General features: G+C 39.5%; 2 protein-coding genes across 3 annotated transcripts in view; one reads left to right on the forward strand and one right to left on the reverse strand.

The window, feature by feature from the left end:
• AP3S1 (adaptor related protein complex 3 subunit sigma 1) overlaps nt 1-6,747 on the reverse strand; it is a 33,761-nt gene extending 27,014 nt beyond the window's left edge. Inside the window, exons 1-3 of one of the 2 annotated variants that reach the window (XM_068665867.1) lie at nt 6,538-6,744; nt 3,520-3,611; nt 1,629-1,740 (exon numbers count right to left, since the gene is read on the reverse strand). In XM_068665867.1, coding sequence (XP_068521968.1) covers nt 1,629-1,740; nt 3,520-3,611; nt 6,538-6,606 — 273 coding nt within the window. In that variant the 5' untranslated portion in view covers nt 6,607-6,744. Of the gene's footprint in view, nt 1-1,628; nt 1,741-3,519; nt 3,612-6,537 lie in introns of both variants that reach the window. The other variant, XM_068665868.1, reaches the window with a different exon arrangement.
• Nucleotides 6,748-6,772: 25 nt separating this feature from the next.
• ATG12 (autophagy related 12) lies at nt 6,773-9,649 on the forward strand. Its single transcript, XM_068665871.1, has 4 exons — nt 6,773-6,983; nt 7,152-7,288; nt 8,780-8,842; nt 9,194-9,649. Exons 1-4 carry the CDS (start codon nt 6,824-6,826, stop codon nt 9,251-9,253), a joined length of 420 nt encoding a protein of 139 aa, XP_068521972.1. The 5' UTR covers nt 6,773-6,823; the 3' UTR covers nt 9,254-9,649.
• Nucleotides 9,650-19,247: the final 9,598 nt, after the last annotated feature.

The following is a 19,247-nucleotide window of genomic DNA, read 5'->3' on the forward strand; positions in this document are numbered from 1 at the left end:
CACAAGCTTTTAAGGGAATTAATATTCCTAACACAAGTATACAATACAAACATAGTTCAAGCACATCAATAAATTAGCACAGAATCGAGTTTTAAAATGCTTAACCGTAAAGTGAATCACTGAGCTGAGACCCAATTTTAGGTAATGACCTAGATCACTTCAGGGTGTGAAACGATTTTTTGTTTCACACATCTGACTACACTAACAATCATCAGTGAAATTGCTCATGTGCAAATTTTAAGTTGAAAATCACTGGTGTAGTCAGAGTTCTCTTAACATACAAGTGTTTGTATTACCAGACATGATTTTTCTTGCTGAGTTGATAAAGGCCTATTTAGCAATTTAAATCGTACATGCTGTGCTAGAAGCACTGTGGAAGACACTGTATTCAAGGAGTTAGTGATCTCATACAGGTCACATCTGCTCTATTGGGCTTTGTACTTTGGACTTGAGAAGCCCATATGTTATTAATGTAATCTGTAACTTGCAGCACCTTGGGGAAAGGTAAACTGTAGGTGGATCAAGGAGCGGAATGTATTGATCAAGGACCAAAAGACCATTGAACATACAGGAGTTGGCAATCCACATAATGCTTCACGTAAGCAGCCCCAAGCCTGTGCCATACTGCACGTACCCTGTGGCTTTCAGAACAGTGTTGTGCTGCACAGATATCTTGGCCACAGGATAAATGCTGCCAGCTAATCATAGCAGAGATGCTTGCCGGCAGCACCTGCTTGATAGCGGCAATTACACCACCTGCATGGTGTTGTCTTTATCTAAAATTGCAGCAAGAAATACTCATGAGAACATCCTTTAGGAACAGAGTTGTTTTCTTGTGAGGAAATTATATAATATCTGAAAATAGCTCCCGAAAAAGGGAGAACTTCTCTCTATGGACACAATCTAGTCTGCACAATGTGCTATGAGAAAATCTACCGGGGCTCCATTTGATGCTGCATGAACACAAGATGCATTGCAACTGAATGAACATAGGATTTACTGAGCATCTGCATTCCTCTTCTTATTCTATTTTATTAAACAGTTACATTATTAAGCTGCTTTGTTGTCAATGCTTTCCTACGGAGACCCAAAGAACCCTGTACCAGATCTCTCTCTCTGTCCTCATTTCCTCTCCCCACCCCTGTACAGAACTTCCAAGGCATATATGAATAAAAGCTCCCAAACCACATGGACCTTTTTATCTAAAGAGGTTCTGGATGCTTTAATCTGTTAAGTTTGTCATAAATACACACACACATGCACACACATGTACAAGCAGCTTTGTGTGTCAAAGCTCTATCATCCAAAATCATCTTGGCAAATGGTTGGACTGCATCATTTTGACCTGCAGACAAAACAAGGCCTTGCAAAGCTGCAACTAAAAATAACTGATGATTGCTCCAAATTAACTGTTCTTTTCTGTACAATCTATTGGGAAATAACTTTTTCAAAGAAAGTCCAGAAAACTGCATGTGACCCAAAAGTAATTCTCTGCATTTTGAGTGTATTCATAGTTAGCTTCATTTCCAAGTATTACAGAAAAAGATAAATATTGAATTGAATTTCTAAGGTACTTAGAATCGTAATTCCACTTTAAAAACAAACAAAAACCAATGAGACAAACTTACTTGTATTAGGTCTAAAATGCCAAGCTCACTTTCTGAGGAATCCACACAGAACACAAAATACAAGGTAGCATAGTGCCGGTAAATAAGTTTGTTATCAGATCCACCTATTAATCTAAAATTGAAAGAAAACAGAAAAGCTCAGTTAGCATCTCAGGATATGCTGGACAACTCCCCAGAGTTATTTCAGTTAACAGGAGCCCTGTAACTAATGACTGGCTGGAGCTTTCCCAAATCTAACTATGACACAACTTTTATTTTGTGATATAATTATAATGGAAGAAAGTTAAAAAAAAAAACAAAAAAAAAACACACACCAGGACAGCACAAGTTACATTTAACACACAAGCACAGTTATTGTTATCTATATGGACATTAATAATTTCAACAAGAAGAGAAAATATTTAAACTGGTATTTCTCATCTGCTATAGCCTCTCAGAATAAAGATACAAAAATCAAGGAAAGAGATGTTTGGCAGATCATTATCGTTCACTTTGGGCACGAGGATGTCTGCTCAAATAAAATTAGCCTACATGGCTATAAGTCTCACAGTTCTCCTTTACCTCTATACCAGAACCAAGCTACCTAAGTTCTTCCAAATATTTCATTACACTAAGCTAGTATCTATAAAATCTGAGGCCTTTGGCCAAATTGCAAACTATAAAGTGATACCTGTCCTGAAAAAAAGTATATAGATTGAAATGGCAACTGCAGAATTGAGCAGTAAGAGGAAAGCCAGACTCGTGTTCTCTGTGTCTAGCTTCCTTCTGTTGTACCCTGTAATTTTTTTAAGGCTCCTAATGAGTTCTTGAGCTTAAAGATTTCAAGCCAACATATTTCCAGCTTGTAACCATCTTCAAGAACCTAATACTAAGACCAAAAGTTGAGTAGTTAATAGAGAAGCATTTTATTTTAAATATATACATGTATATACATGTATATAAGGGATCACCTTGACTAAGAAAAAGACATCGTAACTGACATGGTACAGCTAGATATTTAGGTGTGACTCTGCACACAGAAAGTTAAGGCATTAACATACTAGCTTTCATCAATCTGAAAATTTCCATTATTAAAATGTTTATCAGACTATGACAATCTCTATGTTTATACTGGAGATTATGAGCCTACTCTATCGACTATGACCCTTTTCCTTCATAGCTATTCAATCTTGATAACTAGTATCTAAAAACAAAACACTTTTCCATGTCAGAATTTCTTCAATTAAAGTGAGAGTGCATAAAAAAAAGACATGATTCAAGAAATAGTATTTTGTATATGTCTTCTGGAGATGTAGGACCCAAGTCTTGCTTTTTTCCTACTCTAACTATGCTAACAAAAAGTCTTAGTTACAACTGCAGCAACACTTTTTTTAAATACTTTTTTTTCTTCATAGAGCAAGTCTGAATCCTGACAGAAAGGCTGGGGACTCCTACTCTCAGAGGCTGTCTCAAATTTTAAGAGCTTAAGCCTAAACAACAGCTATGAAATATCTTAATTTTCTCAGTAGGTATGGAAAAAGCCAGTGCATCTCCAAATTAGACCAGAAATTTTTAGCTGGATTATAGAGAAACTGGTTAGGTATCATCCGCCTGTCTCTTCCCCATCTTGTGCCTGAATCACTTTTAAGACTAGATATAGCACTGTGTCAATTACAGTACTAGAAAAAAATGTGGTTTAGTGCCCAAGTAATTTTGATACATACACACACACGTATAAGTGTTTATTCCAGTTAGTCAGGGATAGCATACCTGGGATCAAGATGATATCATTACTGGTGCACTAAGTTGGTCAAGTGACATTGCATTTACATTAGAACTGTAAAAACAAGTGTGCTACTATCAGCAGAAATATTTGCAAGTACAGAATGCTTATTTTAAACCTGATACTTACAAGCCTCCTTCCAGGAAATTACAGACATTTTCATCACGTTTGGATACTAAATGGAAAGTTTCTCTGATAATTTGTTGCTGTGTATCTTCACTCTACAAAAGAAAACATATTTTGGTATCAAGCTAAAATGGATTAACTAACAATGCACAGCACCCACAGCAAGTAAACAGAACACAAAGCATATGAGTATCCTCAAACTATCAGCCTTTCATGCCTCAAACCTGCCAAAACCAATATGCAGTTTGTTACTTGTGTCATTTTAACACCTGTGGTTAAAAAAAAAAAAAAGAAAGATTTTTACGAGCTAAGTTGCAGAAGAACATGTTACTGTGAAGTGTGAAAAATGTGACAGCTTTTAAGAAAATTCTACAAATACCATGATTTAAAACTAGCTTATTCAATAAACAGGAAGTACTGTGAAATATTCAGGAAGAGCGACATCTCCACTGTAGCCTGAACAGCTAGACATCTTTTGAAACTGTTTTCTTCCTGCTAATGCATGAATGTAATCTCAAAGCTCTAACAGGGGGGTGGTGCAGCTATGTAAAAAAATCCCACAAAACATAACTCTTTCAGAAGTATGCTCACGTAGCCATTGCATTTGAGCCATGTATAAGCTCTAAACTATAGATAAGATTTATATATATATATAAATAGATATATTATTATAATTATTTTATATAAATATGGATTTATAGCTAAGCTATAAACTTTCCTTCTGACAGTCTTTTATTGATCAGAAACATTGCCTCTAACTTTGAGTTCACCGCATTCTTCTTGAGTCCCCACTGCGACCGTCCATCATTTCTGCACATTTGCTTCTGCTACCCTTCTGTAAGGGCAGACTCATTCCTTGCAAATCTATACATACTTCAGCAGCCAAAAAATTTACAAGTAACTCTTCTAATTTTGCATTTGTTTTTTAAGCACTGAACCCTGAAGTCAGCAAGCAGAGGTAGCCCCAATCCCTGAACAATGATGGAAGCCAGCATTTTACACCACTGTATGAACAAATACTGGTGCATGCATATTAAAAGTGACTTCAACTAGCAATTGGCGCAGTCCCCTCCACGACTGCTAAGCAAACAAAGCCTGGCATCAGTGCAGTTTGCATTCATCACCTTAAATTTGTGTGTTACTTTACAAATAACCTCTACAATCAAGAGACATTAACAAAAAGCTCCAGCAGACATAAATTACTCCATGAAACACAGAACAAGCCAAGTACAGGTTCCTCTGCTTGTATAGTCTGTGTTTCTTACATTGTGCCTGCCTTCCTCCACTGCAGTAATCTCAGCTTCTTTCCCTGTGTGTATCAGGAAAGAGAGGATGTATCTTTTTCCCCTTGAGAAACTGAGGTAAGTACTTTGACTACTTAAAATAGTTTTCATTTTCAGAATCTGCCCTTATTCTCAAAGTTGTTCTGAAGCTTATTTTCAACTTTTAATTTATGGCCACAATTCTACAATATGAAACATAAAGCTACACAGAAAGGAATGATCAAGACAAGGTTGCAAACAACAGGCAACTAAAAATAATAATAGATAATGACATAATTTCATGTTTTCATTTGCTATTTTAATTTTCAAGACTACACAGTGTTGTTTACATAGGCATATTATCCTACTTTATACATTAAATATCTGTTCCTTCTGACGGGAGCTGAGTGGAATTCCTAAGAGAAATCAGTTTTCCTCGTCATTCACTCCTTCCCCACTCCTGTCATTCACTCCTTTTCCCACCCAGAAATTTGCAAATCCACAACCATATCAAAAGACAGAAAAAGATATTTATGATTGAATGGAAATGAGAATGGAATTAAGTGCTTCACATTAATGATGGAGATGCATACCTTTCCAAAGTATTTCATCTACCTATTTAACTGTTACATCCCCACTGACAGGGAGGAATAAGGGAGAGACATCTTTCAGAAGTTACTGAAGCTCTGCAATGAAAATTAACCATAAAGAAACACAGACGTACACAAGGGGAATGTTTATCAATATATGTAGGTGAGAATACTCCACTTGAATTTTTAAATTAGGAACAGTGAAAGAAAGACAACAGCTTGGTAACACAGAATTGATGAGAGAGATGAAAAAGGGATTAACCAACATATATTAGAGTTTTTCGGTATCAACTTCCTGAGGAGAAATGCTCAAATTCAGTTGCCCACAGCAATAACCAGTATCAGTTATACTCCTTTAATTAAAAGCCTTGCAGTGCAAACCGAGGCCTCAGAGTCATCATTTTTGCTCTGAGGTGCATGTAGCAAAATACATCCCTTCCATTAAACCTAAATATGGCTTCCGTAGTGGCCAGAATTTTAAGTAACTGGCCACAGATACGAATAAATAATGGCACTTCTTAGAAAGAATAATTAGTTTACATAATTTTGGGGAGTATCAGCTGTTTTCTTGGATTTTATTGTCCAAGCTCAGCCCAAGCAGAGCTTAGCCTGTTTGCTAGGAAAGGCCATACGCACGATTAAAGCATTAGCTTAAAATCTCTTATCCTTGAATTCAGTGTGGCCACGCTGTTTCTTGGACCCCTCGGGCTGCAGATCAAGCCCTCACACCGCATTTTCAGAGCTGCTTCAGCCTCCCCCCCCTCCCGTGTAAAAGAATATCCTTTTGCAAGTGATTTTTTTTTTTTTTTTCTGGGAGAACTGTATTTTCCTATTATTCTGACAGCTTTCAGAGGGAAAAGGGCAGCGCTGACTCCTCGCTCCAGCGGACGGACGGACAGACAGACAGACAGACACGTAGCGCCACATCCGAGAGGAGGCCAACAAAACACGCGCTGCGAGCCAGCTCCCAGAAACAAGCGAATTATAATTAACGGAATTAATCGACGCGATAAATATAAATTAGCAAGTAAATAAATAAATAAATAGATAGATAACCCGGGAATGCGGGGGCGGTTGGAGGGCACCCCAACCCCCCCCCAACGGCTCTAACCCCCGTTTTCCACCCCAACCCCACCCCCCCCGGGATGATCCCGGCGCCCGTCCCGTACGTATCGCTGGTAGAACTTGGAGAGGCGCGGCTTGCCGTGGTTGTTGAAGATGAGGATGGCTTTGATCATGGTGCGGCCGCCCCCGCCGGCCGGGCCCCGCCGAGCCGCAGCCGTTAACGGACCCAACCGCCGCCGCCCCGCCCCCCAGCGCCTGACCGGACCGGAGGTGAGGGAGGAGGGGGGAGAGGGGGAACGACGGCGTCCCGCGAGGGACAAAACACCTCGCGGCGCCGCGCTGCTGTGCGGGGGGGGGGGGGGGCGTGGCTTCCGCCCGGCCCGCAGCAGCATGGCGGAGGACGGGGAGCAGGCGGCGGTGTCGCCTCAAGGGGAAGCCGGGGAGGAGGCTGCGGAAAGCGGGGCGGCGGCGGCGGGCGCTGCTGAGCCGGTGCCTCCCGCGGCCGGCTCGCCGGGCAGCGAGGAACCCGGCGGCGACGCCAAGAAGAAAAGTGAGGTGGCGGTTGGGCCGCTGTGGGGACGGGTGTGGGGGGGGGGGGTGACGGGCAGGCGAGAGGGCCAATCAGCGCAGAGAGCTGGCGGCGATAGCCAATGAGGGCGCGGTGGGGGCGGGACGCCGCGGCCGGTTGCTAACGGTGCCCCCCCCCCCAACCCGGCAGTTGACGTGCTGCTGAAGGCCGTGGGCGACACCCCCATCATGAGGACCAAGAAGTGGGCCGTGGAGCGCACCCGCACCATCCAGGGGCTCGTCGACTTCATCAAGAAGTTCCTGAAGCTGATGGCCTCCGAGCAGCTGGTACCTGAGGGGGGGGGGGGGGGGCAAGGGGACAGGGGGGTGTTGCTCGCAGGGGATAGGTGATGGGACAAGAGGGAGTGGCCTCGAGTTGTGCCAGGGGGGTTCAGGTTGGTAATGAGGAGACATTTCTGCTCAGAAAGAGCAGGCAGGCATTGGGACGGGCTGCCCAGGGAGGTGGTGGGGTCACCGTCCCTGGGGGTGCTCAAGGAAAGGTTGGACCTGGTGCTTGGGGACATGGGTTAGTGGGTGACACTGGTATCAGGGCAATGGTTGGACTGGATGATCTCAAAATTCTCTTCCACCCCTAATGACTCTATGGTTCTACAGCCCAGCCTGCACTTCACGCAGCTCTGTACAGTCTGTGCAAGCGTGCCCTTCATTGAGAGATTCATACGTGCAGCATAGGTCTGAAAAACAGCTGTACAGAAGGAGCGTTTAGGAAAAACTGAAGCGTTCGGGATTGACTTTCTGATTGCTGGTGGCTTGTTTCCTTCACAGTTTCTCTTCCAGACAGTTTAAAGGTGCTGTCAGAAGACTGATTCCTTTTTCAAAATGGTTAGTGTGGGAATGTGCGTAGCTGGGCAGCACAGTTCCAGTGCTGTTCCTTAATCGCCTTGAAGCCTAAAAGTCCTTCTGATAATGTAGAAACTGGAACTGGTACAGAAATACTTTGAAATTACCACTTCTATTTCAACATCCATGCACTTTTTAATATGAGCTTTCTTTTTAGATGTAAAATAAAAGCTAGACTCATTACAATACTGAAATCTGCAACTGAAGTATCAGATAAGGTAACTCTAATAATGTCTCAAAAAAGAGTAATAGTTACAGTTTTTACTACTGGTGGATATTATCAACAGTTTAATTCATTAACTATGACTTATCAATTCATTATCAACAGTTTAATTCATTAACTCATTGTCTCAACAAGAAAATAAAGAGGCACAGACTGTTCCAGCATGGAACTTAAAGCTAAACTTCAGGAACAAAACCCCAGGAACTGTATAGGCTTTTTTTGGAAACTACATGATACCTGTATTGCCATCTTACGCTGCAGATCCCAAGGCCCTCTAACACTATAGACTAGCTACTCTGTGTACTTCTGTTTAAAGCAGGAAGTGAGAATGGTGACCAAAATAAAAAATAAAATCTGTGAGTGTTGTTCTAATTGAGAAAACTTAGGTTAGTAGGAGTGGTTTGGATACTCAGATTAAGAACTAAACCAGTGAGTTTATTTCCTGCTGCTGTATGGGAGAGCAGTGGATCAGCCTGTAGGAGAATGCATTCAGCACCTTGCTGGGGCTCATGTGGAAGTCATGCTGCTCCTCCACCCTGCAGTGAAGATGCTAACTTGTTGTAGTTTGGTGCAGTCTGTAAAAATTATTAAATAAGTCATAAACATAGGATAGATTTACCTATCCCGGGCTGAAGAGCATTTCTTCTGGGTACCTTACTTATGAAGTCTTCATCTTCTGTTGCCTTTTCTTGCAGTTCATATATGTGAACCAGTCTTTTGCTCCATCTCCAGACCAGGAAGTTGGGACCCTCTATGAGGTGACTTTCAATTTTAAATAGCCTTTCCAAATGTGCTTAGCAGAGGCTGTGGTATGATTCTGGCACTTTAAATCTGTTACTGCTCCTAGCTGCACTGGCAGTATCTTGAATTTAGTGTAATAGCGTTGCAAATCACAGATCTGTATTGATAAGGTTTGAAGAGACATGACTTCATACAGCCTCTGGAAGAGCCGTACTTCACATGTGTATGTCATGCCTCCAGTTGTGATGGAGACCTTTGTTATGAACAACAGTATTTCACGATACATTCATCTGGCTTGTTTTTGTTTTGCTTTGTGTATATGCTACTCTGTGAATAACCTAATAGCTCTTGGTTTTGTTTTATTGCAGTGTTTTGGAAGTGATGGCAAGCTGGTGCTGCATTATTGCAAAACCCAGGCATGGGGGTGAAAGACAAGCAATACAGTTGCATAGGTGTGATCTTCAAAAATGGAAGAGGAACTCACTTTCTGAAACTCACCTGTAAATGCACGGAAAAAAAAGGGTTTGGATTTCTGCTTGTGACCGTATACTTACAAAAACGGCAGCAATTGAATAGCATGAAAGAAGAGCTACCGAGGTTATCCAATTGTGTAGCTTTCTCCCAATGTACACTTCGGGTACAGAAAAAAAATCTGCGTATCTGTAGAATGGAGCCAGCTCTCCTGCTTCTGAGTTCCTAATTGCTGTACAGGAAGGGAAGCTTTTTCAAAGTTGTCTTCGGGACTGGGCAGCACTGTTGCTGTATATGGTGTATGGAAGATAAGGTTTCCTTTTAATTAAAAAGGGATGTGAATTGCACCTACAGCCTGGTATTCAGTTTGCTTCTCGCATGTTCATACGTTGTGTGCATTCTGTATGTTATGGACTCTACACCTTGAACATACGTTATCTCACTTCAAGAATGTATTTAGATTTTTTTCTCATAGTCAATATGCAGGTATTGGTAAATAACCTTGCTCTATGCCTTTTCATGTTGGCAGTCTAAGTACCTTATTTATATGGCACAGCATAATGATGCCTCAGAAATATGTCCTCCTGCCAAATCGCATAGAACTTTGTACAAGGCTGAACACTTCAGCGGTTGCCAGGATATTTCATTTCTGGCATTGTTTAATGAGTAGCAAAACTTGTTGCGTCTTTCTGTTAATGAAGTAATAGACATGAGGTGCTAAAAACCTACTTTATATTTAGTCCTTTTGGCTGCTGCTCTCTTTCTGCTTCACCAGTTGCGTGTTCCATCAACCAAATAGAGTTCACTTTATGTCCTTGTGCTAAGCCATAATGTAATGAGGATTCTTTATTTTTTTCACCTTAGAGGGGACTTGGTACTTTGACTAGGGTGCCAACCTCTCCTTTTAGTTATTGGAGGGTTTGGGAGGTGTGGTGGTTATTGTGGTTTTGTTTTTTTTTTCTTTTACGTTTGCTGTTTTTGTTTCGGGTTATTTCTGTGAATTTATTTAAATTGGTTGTGCTATCTTCTATGTTTGTTTTATCTGTACTAAATTAAATGTTAGCTGTCTGCTTGCTGTAAGACTGTTCTTATGCTGGCAGTTTTGGTTCCTGATGCAATCCACTTCTTCAGCACATGCGGGCAGAGCAGCCTCTGCGTGTTCAAAGCAGCAGGCCTGTCCAATAGCTGTAGCTATTTGTTGCTGTCTCATGTAACCTGTGTGTCCAGTATGAGCAGTTCTTATGTGGTCTCTTGCAACCAACATGCCAAATTGTTTCTACCCTTTGAGGAATTCTGGAGAACTAATGCTTGGTTTAACATAGAGGTGCGTGCTGCTGCTATTTCCATATTTCCATGCAGCCAAGAATGTGGCACATGCACCAGATGTGTAATACTTGCTATGAGAATAGTGACTTATTTGGTGGAAAACCTACATAAGAATCCATTGGATTCAGCTAACAATGCAGAATTTTTTTGTAGTTTTTCTCGTTCATAACCCTGATCTCATGAATCTTTGTTGATTTAACAGAACTAGTGCAGAGGTGAGCACTCTGATTCCATTCTGAAGAAACTGCCTGCTTAGTTACTGTAAAGCCAGTATAACCTTGTACAGCCACCAGAGGGTACACAAGGACAAAGATATTTGCTTTTTCTGGATTTTTTTCCAGTCTTTTTCATAATATGTCCACTTGCCTACCTCGAAATGTGTAGCAGTTTGTTCTCCTGTGTGGCACTATATTTGCCTAAGATAAGGCAATAGTCTGGCAGGTCCATTGGTGCCTTTTACCTTATTTAATCTTAACATATGAAACTATTCGATGCAGTGCAAATGTGCTCTTTAGGATTGATGCAAGAACTTTGTTTTGTGTGTGTTTATTTTTTTTCCTTTTTTTTTTTTTCTTTAATAAAATAAAAATCCATTGGGATCTGGAAGTGAAGGAGGACTGTAGGTCACCATATCTTGCCAGCTAATGTTAGAGGGTTGTCCTTTATGTTGAATCTATAGATAAATTTTATGTTTGAGTTTAAAAAAAAAAAAAAGTTTGCCTCAATTCCTTCAGAGATAACAGTCCAGTAAAGTAAAACCCACAGAAGTAGTTTGTATTGCTTGTATTCACCACATTCATTTCTGAATTTGGACAGCTTAACCATACAGGTTTGAGTTATGCATCTATTTAAGATTCAGCATGTTCCTTGCACCACACACATTACTTGTTCCACCACTGTTCTTTCTAATGCAATTTCTAATGTTAGTTACTAGGTATTTAGTCACTTCACTAATTTAAGAAACTTCCTCAGAGACTTTAATTCCAGTTTATTTTGATTTTTGTCAGATTCTGAGACTCAAAAATCATTAAGCCTCCTTTCTTGTAACAATTGAAGGAGTTGAAGGAGACATTGAATCTATGTCAAAATAGTACACTACTTGCAGAATTCATTTTATCATTCTACAATAAGCCATAAGGCATAATGTTACCTTAAAAAAAAACACAACACCCTTGATGTGGGTTTTGGGTGTATCCAGTAGAAACATATATATGCGTGCATGCATAGGCTCCTGATGGACAAAGCAAGGACTGCCTAATGTGTCTAGTGAACAGCCAAAAACAGAATCGGGAAAGAAAGCTAAAAGGAGCTCTCTTCCTACCTACAGGCAGGGCTAATAGTATTTAATTGTTTCTGCTATGTGTTTGATTAGAAAAACATCAGTAACAATGAATACTCACAAAGTCTGTGGGTACTGTCTTCTAATTAATACTATTATATTACTTTTGAGGGTTTTTTCCTACTGCCCTGCTGCTGCCAATATATATGTATGACTTGCAGCATCAGTATTGTGTTGTTGTTTGCTGCTTTGTTTTGTTTTCCATGCAGTGTTTTTCCTGATACACAATCACTTCTGTTTCTCCTGAACTTCTGTTTCCATGACCTTCGTACCTTTCTTGAGGTACCATAGCCCAAGCAGGTAATAGTACCCTAGCTGAAGTGTCAGCTAGACAAGATCTGTTTTTGTAATTAGTCCTGGTGTTGTGTGGAGTGAAAGGAAGATGCTGAACTGTTTCTGCTCTTTATTTTTTTTTACAACCATAGCTATATTATTTATTGGCTCCTAATTTAACAGTATACAGTGACTACTCACCTGATCCAGCTCTTGCCTTGTCTGACTGATGAGTGAATGAATGCTCTGAGTGCCTGCCTTTATTATGTTCCTTTCTTTTTAATAACTACCGGTTCTGATTCTGCTAATTCCCCAGTGTAGCTTCCATACTTCATGTAATGTGACTCCTCCTTTTTGTCATTTTCTCTGTTACTGTCTCAAGTCAGAGAGCAAGTCATCTATTGTCAGTCTGGTACCTTTGGGGCCCACAGCCTCTCTTTCTGGAGTCAGGATATAATCATTCCTTTTTTAAGTGGCAGAAGCATTTCTTTTGTGTATTAAGTAATAGACTAGAAAGCAGATGTGTCAAATACATTATACAGCAGATAAAAGACTCGCGGTCCATGGCTTGTAGAATTTGCAAAAGACAAATATTGCAAAAGGCATGTTAAATTTTAAAATATGAAGATGTAGCATCTAAGATCATAGATGATACTGAAATTCTTTAAAATGTTTGTAGTTATCTTTTAAGAAAGAATACTTCCACTAAATTGTAAGCATCAGAAGCTTAAGTGGAACATGACACATCATATTCCCTGTACACAGTATACCTTGAGCAACAATGTAGACTTAGGAGTGTTGTCTTCCATTTAAAGATGCTACACAACTATTCCATATAGAACTGAGCTAACAATATTTGCAATGTAATTTATTCACTTGATTTTATGTAATTGCATGAACAGAATAGGCAAGTTGGAAAAAAAACAGTAAACTATTTTAAATATTGAGAGAGGTAAGGATAAATATTTAAAAGGAAGATGATTACACTGTTTTCAGGAAAGGTTTAGTGCTTCACAGTGTTCTGATACTAAATAGTGCTATGCAAAATTGTTACCCTGTTTCCAAGGTAACAGTGACAGAGTTCAAACCCTCTTATCCAGGAGACATTGTTTATGATTTATTATTCTGATAATGGTTTGGAGATTAATTATAAAATTCTAATCTGTAGCTTGAACTAATCTTAAAAGCATGTAGAAAACGAAGGAGCTAAGTGTAACTGAAGTTGCCTCAGGAGTGAAATAATCATATAATTATGTTGCCTATGGCCTTCTTGAGCAAATGCCAACTTTTAAATCTTGAAGAATTACTGCTAACGTATTAACAGAAAAGATGTCTGTGTTAATTATACCCTCAACATAATCTTGAATGTACTGATCTACAGTAAAATGAAGGAAGACTTTTCACTTATTAGTTCTGCAAACTCATCCTTAGCTCCCAAGCAGATTCTATTCATGCATTGCTGCAATTTGTGGTCACTTTGCAGATCGAACTCTGTTTTTACTTGCCCAAGCTTTTAATCTTATGCTGTTCCTGAGTATCCTGAGGTCTTCATTGCTCTTCGGGGGACATTGGACAAAGGCTATGCAAGGCATTGACATACTATGACATCTTCATATGTAGAGATGGGACAAAGAAAGGAGGGGGAAATGCCTTTAACACTGGGTTTTGCATGATGATTATGACTCTGTTACAACTGTGCATAAAATGCCATATACATTAAAAAATGTTTTTGGCTTTGTTTTGTATTGGATCATCAAGAGAACAAAAACATTTGATAACAGAGCAAGTTAATGTTCATTCTTATTTTCTGAGATCACACTTTAGCTTTTCTAGTATCATACTTAATATGCTCCCAAGAGTAAACAACATAAGATCCTAGGAATTTTTCTTGCTCCTGCTTTGCTTTTGCTTCAATAACCACAAGCCCATGAGGTGTCAGGAACTTCTCACCAGTTTTTTGTCACCAGAAAACTTTGACTTGATGCCTAACTATATAGAGATAAGAATACATTTAGAGGTTGTTTCATCCTAAAATAGACGGTTACAAAAATGTTGAATGAATCACATTGTTGACTAAAGAGAGGCCCAAATAAGTTAGAAGCTTAACATTAGGCGAGTCACACTACATCTATGTTACTAGAGTCAGTAGTGCCAGGAAATTTTCTGGGGCACTGTAGCTCAGTCATGTGTACAGCTAATTGGTAGAGCAGTTGCTAGCATAGATTTTGGCATACACACAATTCGTGCATTACCAAGATGCCTTTTCTGGTACACATTTTGTATGTTATCATCTTGTTCTGGTTGCTAACAGGTTAATGATATGGATGCAGGCTGCACTTTGATAGCTGGCCTCTGTGCCACAGAGCAGTCCTTGGATTATTTACTAGTAGATACACAGTCCCAATTTCAGGTGAGATTTGATCCTTTGTGTCCACATTGAGAAGAATTAAACTTCAGGGAAGAAAAAAAAAAAAGTTGCTCTTTGAACTTGAGAAGCAGTCTCACAAGTTTTTCAGACAGTTCTCCAGCTTTCCCATGGAACAGATACTTGTGCTAAATGTCTGCAGACAGCTAGATGCTGTAATGTTTTTTGTTAAAGATGCGGGTTATAGATGGTGCAGAAATACTACTTACACAATCGTAATTTTCTCATACTTCTTAGAGGTACATGATGAATATTAAATAGTAAAATTTAGGAAAAACTGCAGGAGTCTATGTCCTTGCTCTACATCTTCTCATGGAGTTGTTCCTGATTAATATTATTTATGTATATATCAACCAATCAGAGTGCAAAGTGTTAAAATACCATTCTTTAGAGGGCTTTAGCATTAAAAATATTAGAGGCTATAGTTAGTTGTTGCAGTTGCAAAAATCAGTGTATAAAGGTAAAGTAGACAAAAATGTCTTTCCCTCAAGACCAGCTTGGTAACAGAACTAACAACCTTGGCAACTCTTGAGAATTAAAATGCATTAAGAGCTCTCCAACTCTGAAACAGGAAACCTCAAAGAAGAGAAGGGCTCCAAACAAAACTACACAGCAAATATTGTCAGTGCAGAGAAGTCTAGGCAAGGCTTTATTTAGCTTTCTCAAAGAAATACTACCAAAAAAAGTAAAAAGTTATTTTAATTTATTTTTCTCACAGAGAGCATATGGATGTCAATATTTTCCACTTTATTTATAACATATGCACCTTCTGCACAGCATACTAACTTCCACCAAAACTGAATCAAATTATTTTGAGTCTTTTCTGAGCTGTGTGGTTTAATGCCACACAGCAATCGCGCACTTTGCTTCATTCAGCAGTACATGCACTGCTTAGCAGTTGTTAGTGTTTTCAAAGTATGTTGTGACGTGGTATGTTGTACTTCACTCACTGATCTCACTTCACTCACTGATTACTGTATTTTGTAGCCTGATTGTGTTTCACTGTATGATCTGTGTTTGATACGATTTATTCTCGTGTTTTTTGTTTGTTTGTTTGTTTGTTTGTTTTTGTGTGTGTGTTTTTTTTGTGTGTGTTTTGTCGTTTTTTTTGGTATCATTGTTCAAGCAGCAGATTCTCATACAAGGTCTATTGGGTGCAGAAGGCTGGATCTCACGAGGTTATATGGCTGAGAGGAGGCTGCAAGTGCTTTTTCACAGCCCCAGAATGAGTCAGTCTGCCTGGATGTAGGGCCCCCTAATCATTTAGCTCGATCTTCCAGATCAGAGTTTGGGAACTGCTACTTCAGGTGGTGCATTGCTGTGTATTTCCAAATAGCAATCTTGGTGATGTTTGCAACAAATGTTTACTTACGTTTCCTCCTGATTATAACCCAAAAGGTCTCTTTGCAAATGGCATCCACCCAAAAGTTCAAAGATCTTCATGTGAAATAGAAGGTGCAGAGCTCTAGGTATCACCGAGTCGCTTAGAGTTCTCAGATGCAGGCTGCAGTCCTTCTTAAATCATACAAAGGTTGAAGAAAAAGGTGGTGACTGGACTGTAGAGCTTTGGGACTGCGCAGTGAAATATTTCAGTAAGGTGAATTTCCCTGGGGCAGGTTATTAAACCTATCTCTATGACCGTCTTGTGTCAAAATATTCTGTTCTCTTACCCCTTTTTAGAGAGGTACTGCCATTGAGTCATGTAGTCCCAAAACTTGCAAGGCACAATGCATATGCACAACAGAAGTAGCTCCAAACATTCCCTTACAGAAGCCCCCTCTGCAGATTCAAAGGCACTTAGGGGAACAGGAACTTAATAGCAATGAATAAATGGTTGTAGTTATAACATGTGGAGGAAGAGTGTAAGCTCACTTTATTGGGTTGAAATGCGATTATCTTTTCAGGCTAAAAGACCAGAGGGAGTAAGCACAATGTAGTTGCTTGCCACAATGGTCTGAGAATTCAGGTACCTTAGGTCCTTTTTTTCAGACTGACCACAAATCTTACTTGAAATAACAAGGTGCACCATATAATCTTCAATCAATTTCATCATTCTTAATTGAAGATTTTCCTAAATGAGGCAGGAAACAAACAAAACAAAACAAAACAAACAAACAAAAAAAAAAACATGTGAGCTGCACCCCTATGGGAGGTGAGGTGCCAACACCTGCTTGGAACTTAAGCTATCTCTCTCCCAGTTAGGCGTCGTGTCCAGTGATTGCTTGAAGTGCCTGCACTTGTCTTTTGGATAGAATTTGAGTGGTTGGGCATTTGTCCATGGAGAAACATTTCTGTGGTTGTATTTCAAACTCCCATTTTCCAAGATAGGGTTTTAACTGTCAGGATATCAACGGGAATGGTTTATTTGTTTCCTTTCTGCCTCCCAGTGAAGTCATGTCATAACAAATGCAAGAATGATTCACTTTCTGTGGGAACCCTCCAAGTTTCTGTGCTTTTCACAAGGGCTACCTAATGTGAAATACAGAAAAAAATCCTTAAACCTTTATGCTTCTTCTGCAAGCTACATACTTGCTCTTACTCTCACTCTCTCTCTAGCCCAAAGAATATACGTCCATTTCAGGCACTGTGGTATTTGAATACATTTCATATGTATGTATTGCCACCCTGGGAGTATTGTAGCATCAAATGGACTCAGAAGTACCAAATGTGAGTATGTGTTTCCTCTGAGGAACGCCAGTGTGTGTCATCATTAAGCAAAGTGGAAACAGCTTGTTTTTCAGGGAAGCAAAATACAAGAGTCTGGTTACATGAACGAGCAAATGTTTCTGCAGAATTATTTAATGGGAATACGGTACTAAATACCTGTTAATCTCGAATGACAAAGACTGAGCACTGGCACTACCCAGAGACAGGTTGATGGATCTGATTGGTGAGGCATGTTGGTACAGTGGAACCCTGATCAACAGTGATGGAGCAGAAGGGATTGTTTCTGTAATTTTTTTACCTTCGCTATCTAATCAAGTAAGATGCGTGGCCATCCCTGACACCAGAGCTGTGTGCAAGTCCAGCTTTTGAGGAACTGTCAGTGCAGTTCCTGAGCATTGGCTGCAGCTTACCATCCTGCACGGTAAGGCATGGCAGTGTGAATCACTGTTTGCCTCTGTAACTTTGGACTTATTTTTCAAATAAGCTTCAAGTCTTTAAATGGACCTAAACTTTTTGTTGTAAAATTGAAAGCTACAACATTCCTTACATTTGTTGGAATAAAGTCTCCTACAGACTTGAGTGTTCTAATGAATAGTTGAGAAATATGTTTAATAATTAATTTCTTCAAGGGTATAAACACATGATTTGCAGAAATAAAAAGAAACGTAAAATGCTGCATACTCCTTAATAAGAAGCACAACTGAGAACGTGAAGACAATTCCTATGCTCTGCGTATTACAATGCTCTCTTCTTTTTTTTTTTAAATTTTTCAGTGACAGATGCCCTAAGTGACTGAAGCTAGAATGTGTTAACTGCTGTACATGCACTCAGATCCTTGTGCCATTTGTCCATGGGGTGTTAGTAAAAACATAAGCTGGAGAGCCATAAATATTGTTCCTAATGAGTTTCATGCAAACAAATAATGAACTCCTACAGAAGTTTTCAGGATCAAAATGTAATGTTGAATGTAATGTTTTGTTCTCACAAAATTAAAATATGTGTGAGTAGTTTTGAATAGGAGCAAATAGAAGTATAAGGCTTTCTATTACTACTAGAGAAGTTTAAGTCTTTGTAACTGAGTTAAAGGAAAAACTTTGACAAGGTAATGGGTACAGCATTGTAAGTGAGCTATAGTCAACAGCAGTACACATTTGAGACTGCATTAAGTAGATCCAGACTGATCCACTAGTAACACAGGATATATGAAGTGCCCTTTGCTCTTGCAGCAATATTTAAAGTAATCACTAATGATCACATCACCATTATGGCAAAGGAATCAAAGTTCTGAAGTTTCTGACATTGGCAGCAGAAGCACAATGTTTTTTCCTGGATTTAAACAGCAGAACATCACCAAACATATAGGTGTGTAAATAAGCAAAGAGATATTGTAACTCCTGGAAAATAATTATATCAGATCTTGGGAATATCAGAATGAATCATATTTGGTGGGTGTTTTTTTTTTTTGTTTTTTTTTTTTTGTTTTTTTTTTTTTGTGGGAGGGGGGAATACATGTATATCTCATCACTCATTTCACAACCCAATGAAGCATTGCTCCGGTGATCCTTACAGCAGCTTATTTGTGTAAGGTATTTTATTCCTTCTGACTGAGATAGTGTGAATTCTACCTTTCAGGTAAATGGCACTGGCTGCTTCACACTATTTCGAATTCTTCACAACCTACAGCAGTTTTAATGGTGCCCAAGTGGAAATACTTGAGCAAGTACTCTAAAGAAGTGCCACTTACTTGCCTTTTATAGTCTTTTGACACCAATCCATAGCTAAAATTCCATTAGGAAATGAGGCAGTTGTTCTTAATACTGAGGTAGAACAAGTTAGCAAGGGAGTGATGTCTTTGTTCTTTATGAAGAACCATAAAGACTCTCCCATAAAGACTGGATGCTTTTTAACTGCATGATGGCTG

This window comes from Anas acuta, chromosome Z (genome assembly GCF_963932015.1).
Source record: "Anas acuta chromosome Z, bAnaAcu1.1, whole genome shotgun sequence".
Taxonomy (NCBI): domain Eukaryota; kingdom Metazoa; phylum Chordata; class Aves; order Anseriformes; family Anatidae; genus Anas; species Anas acuta.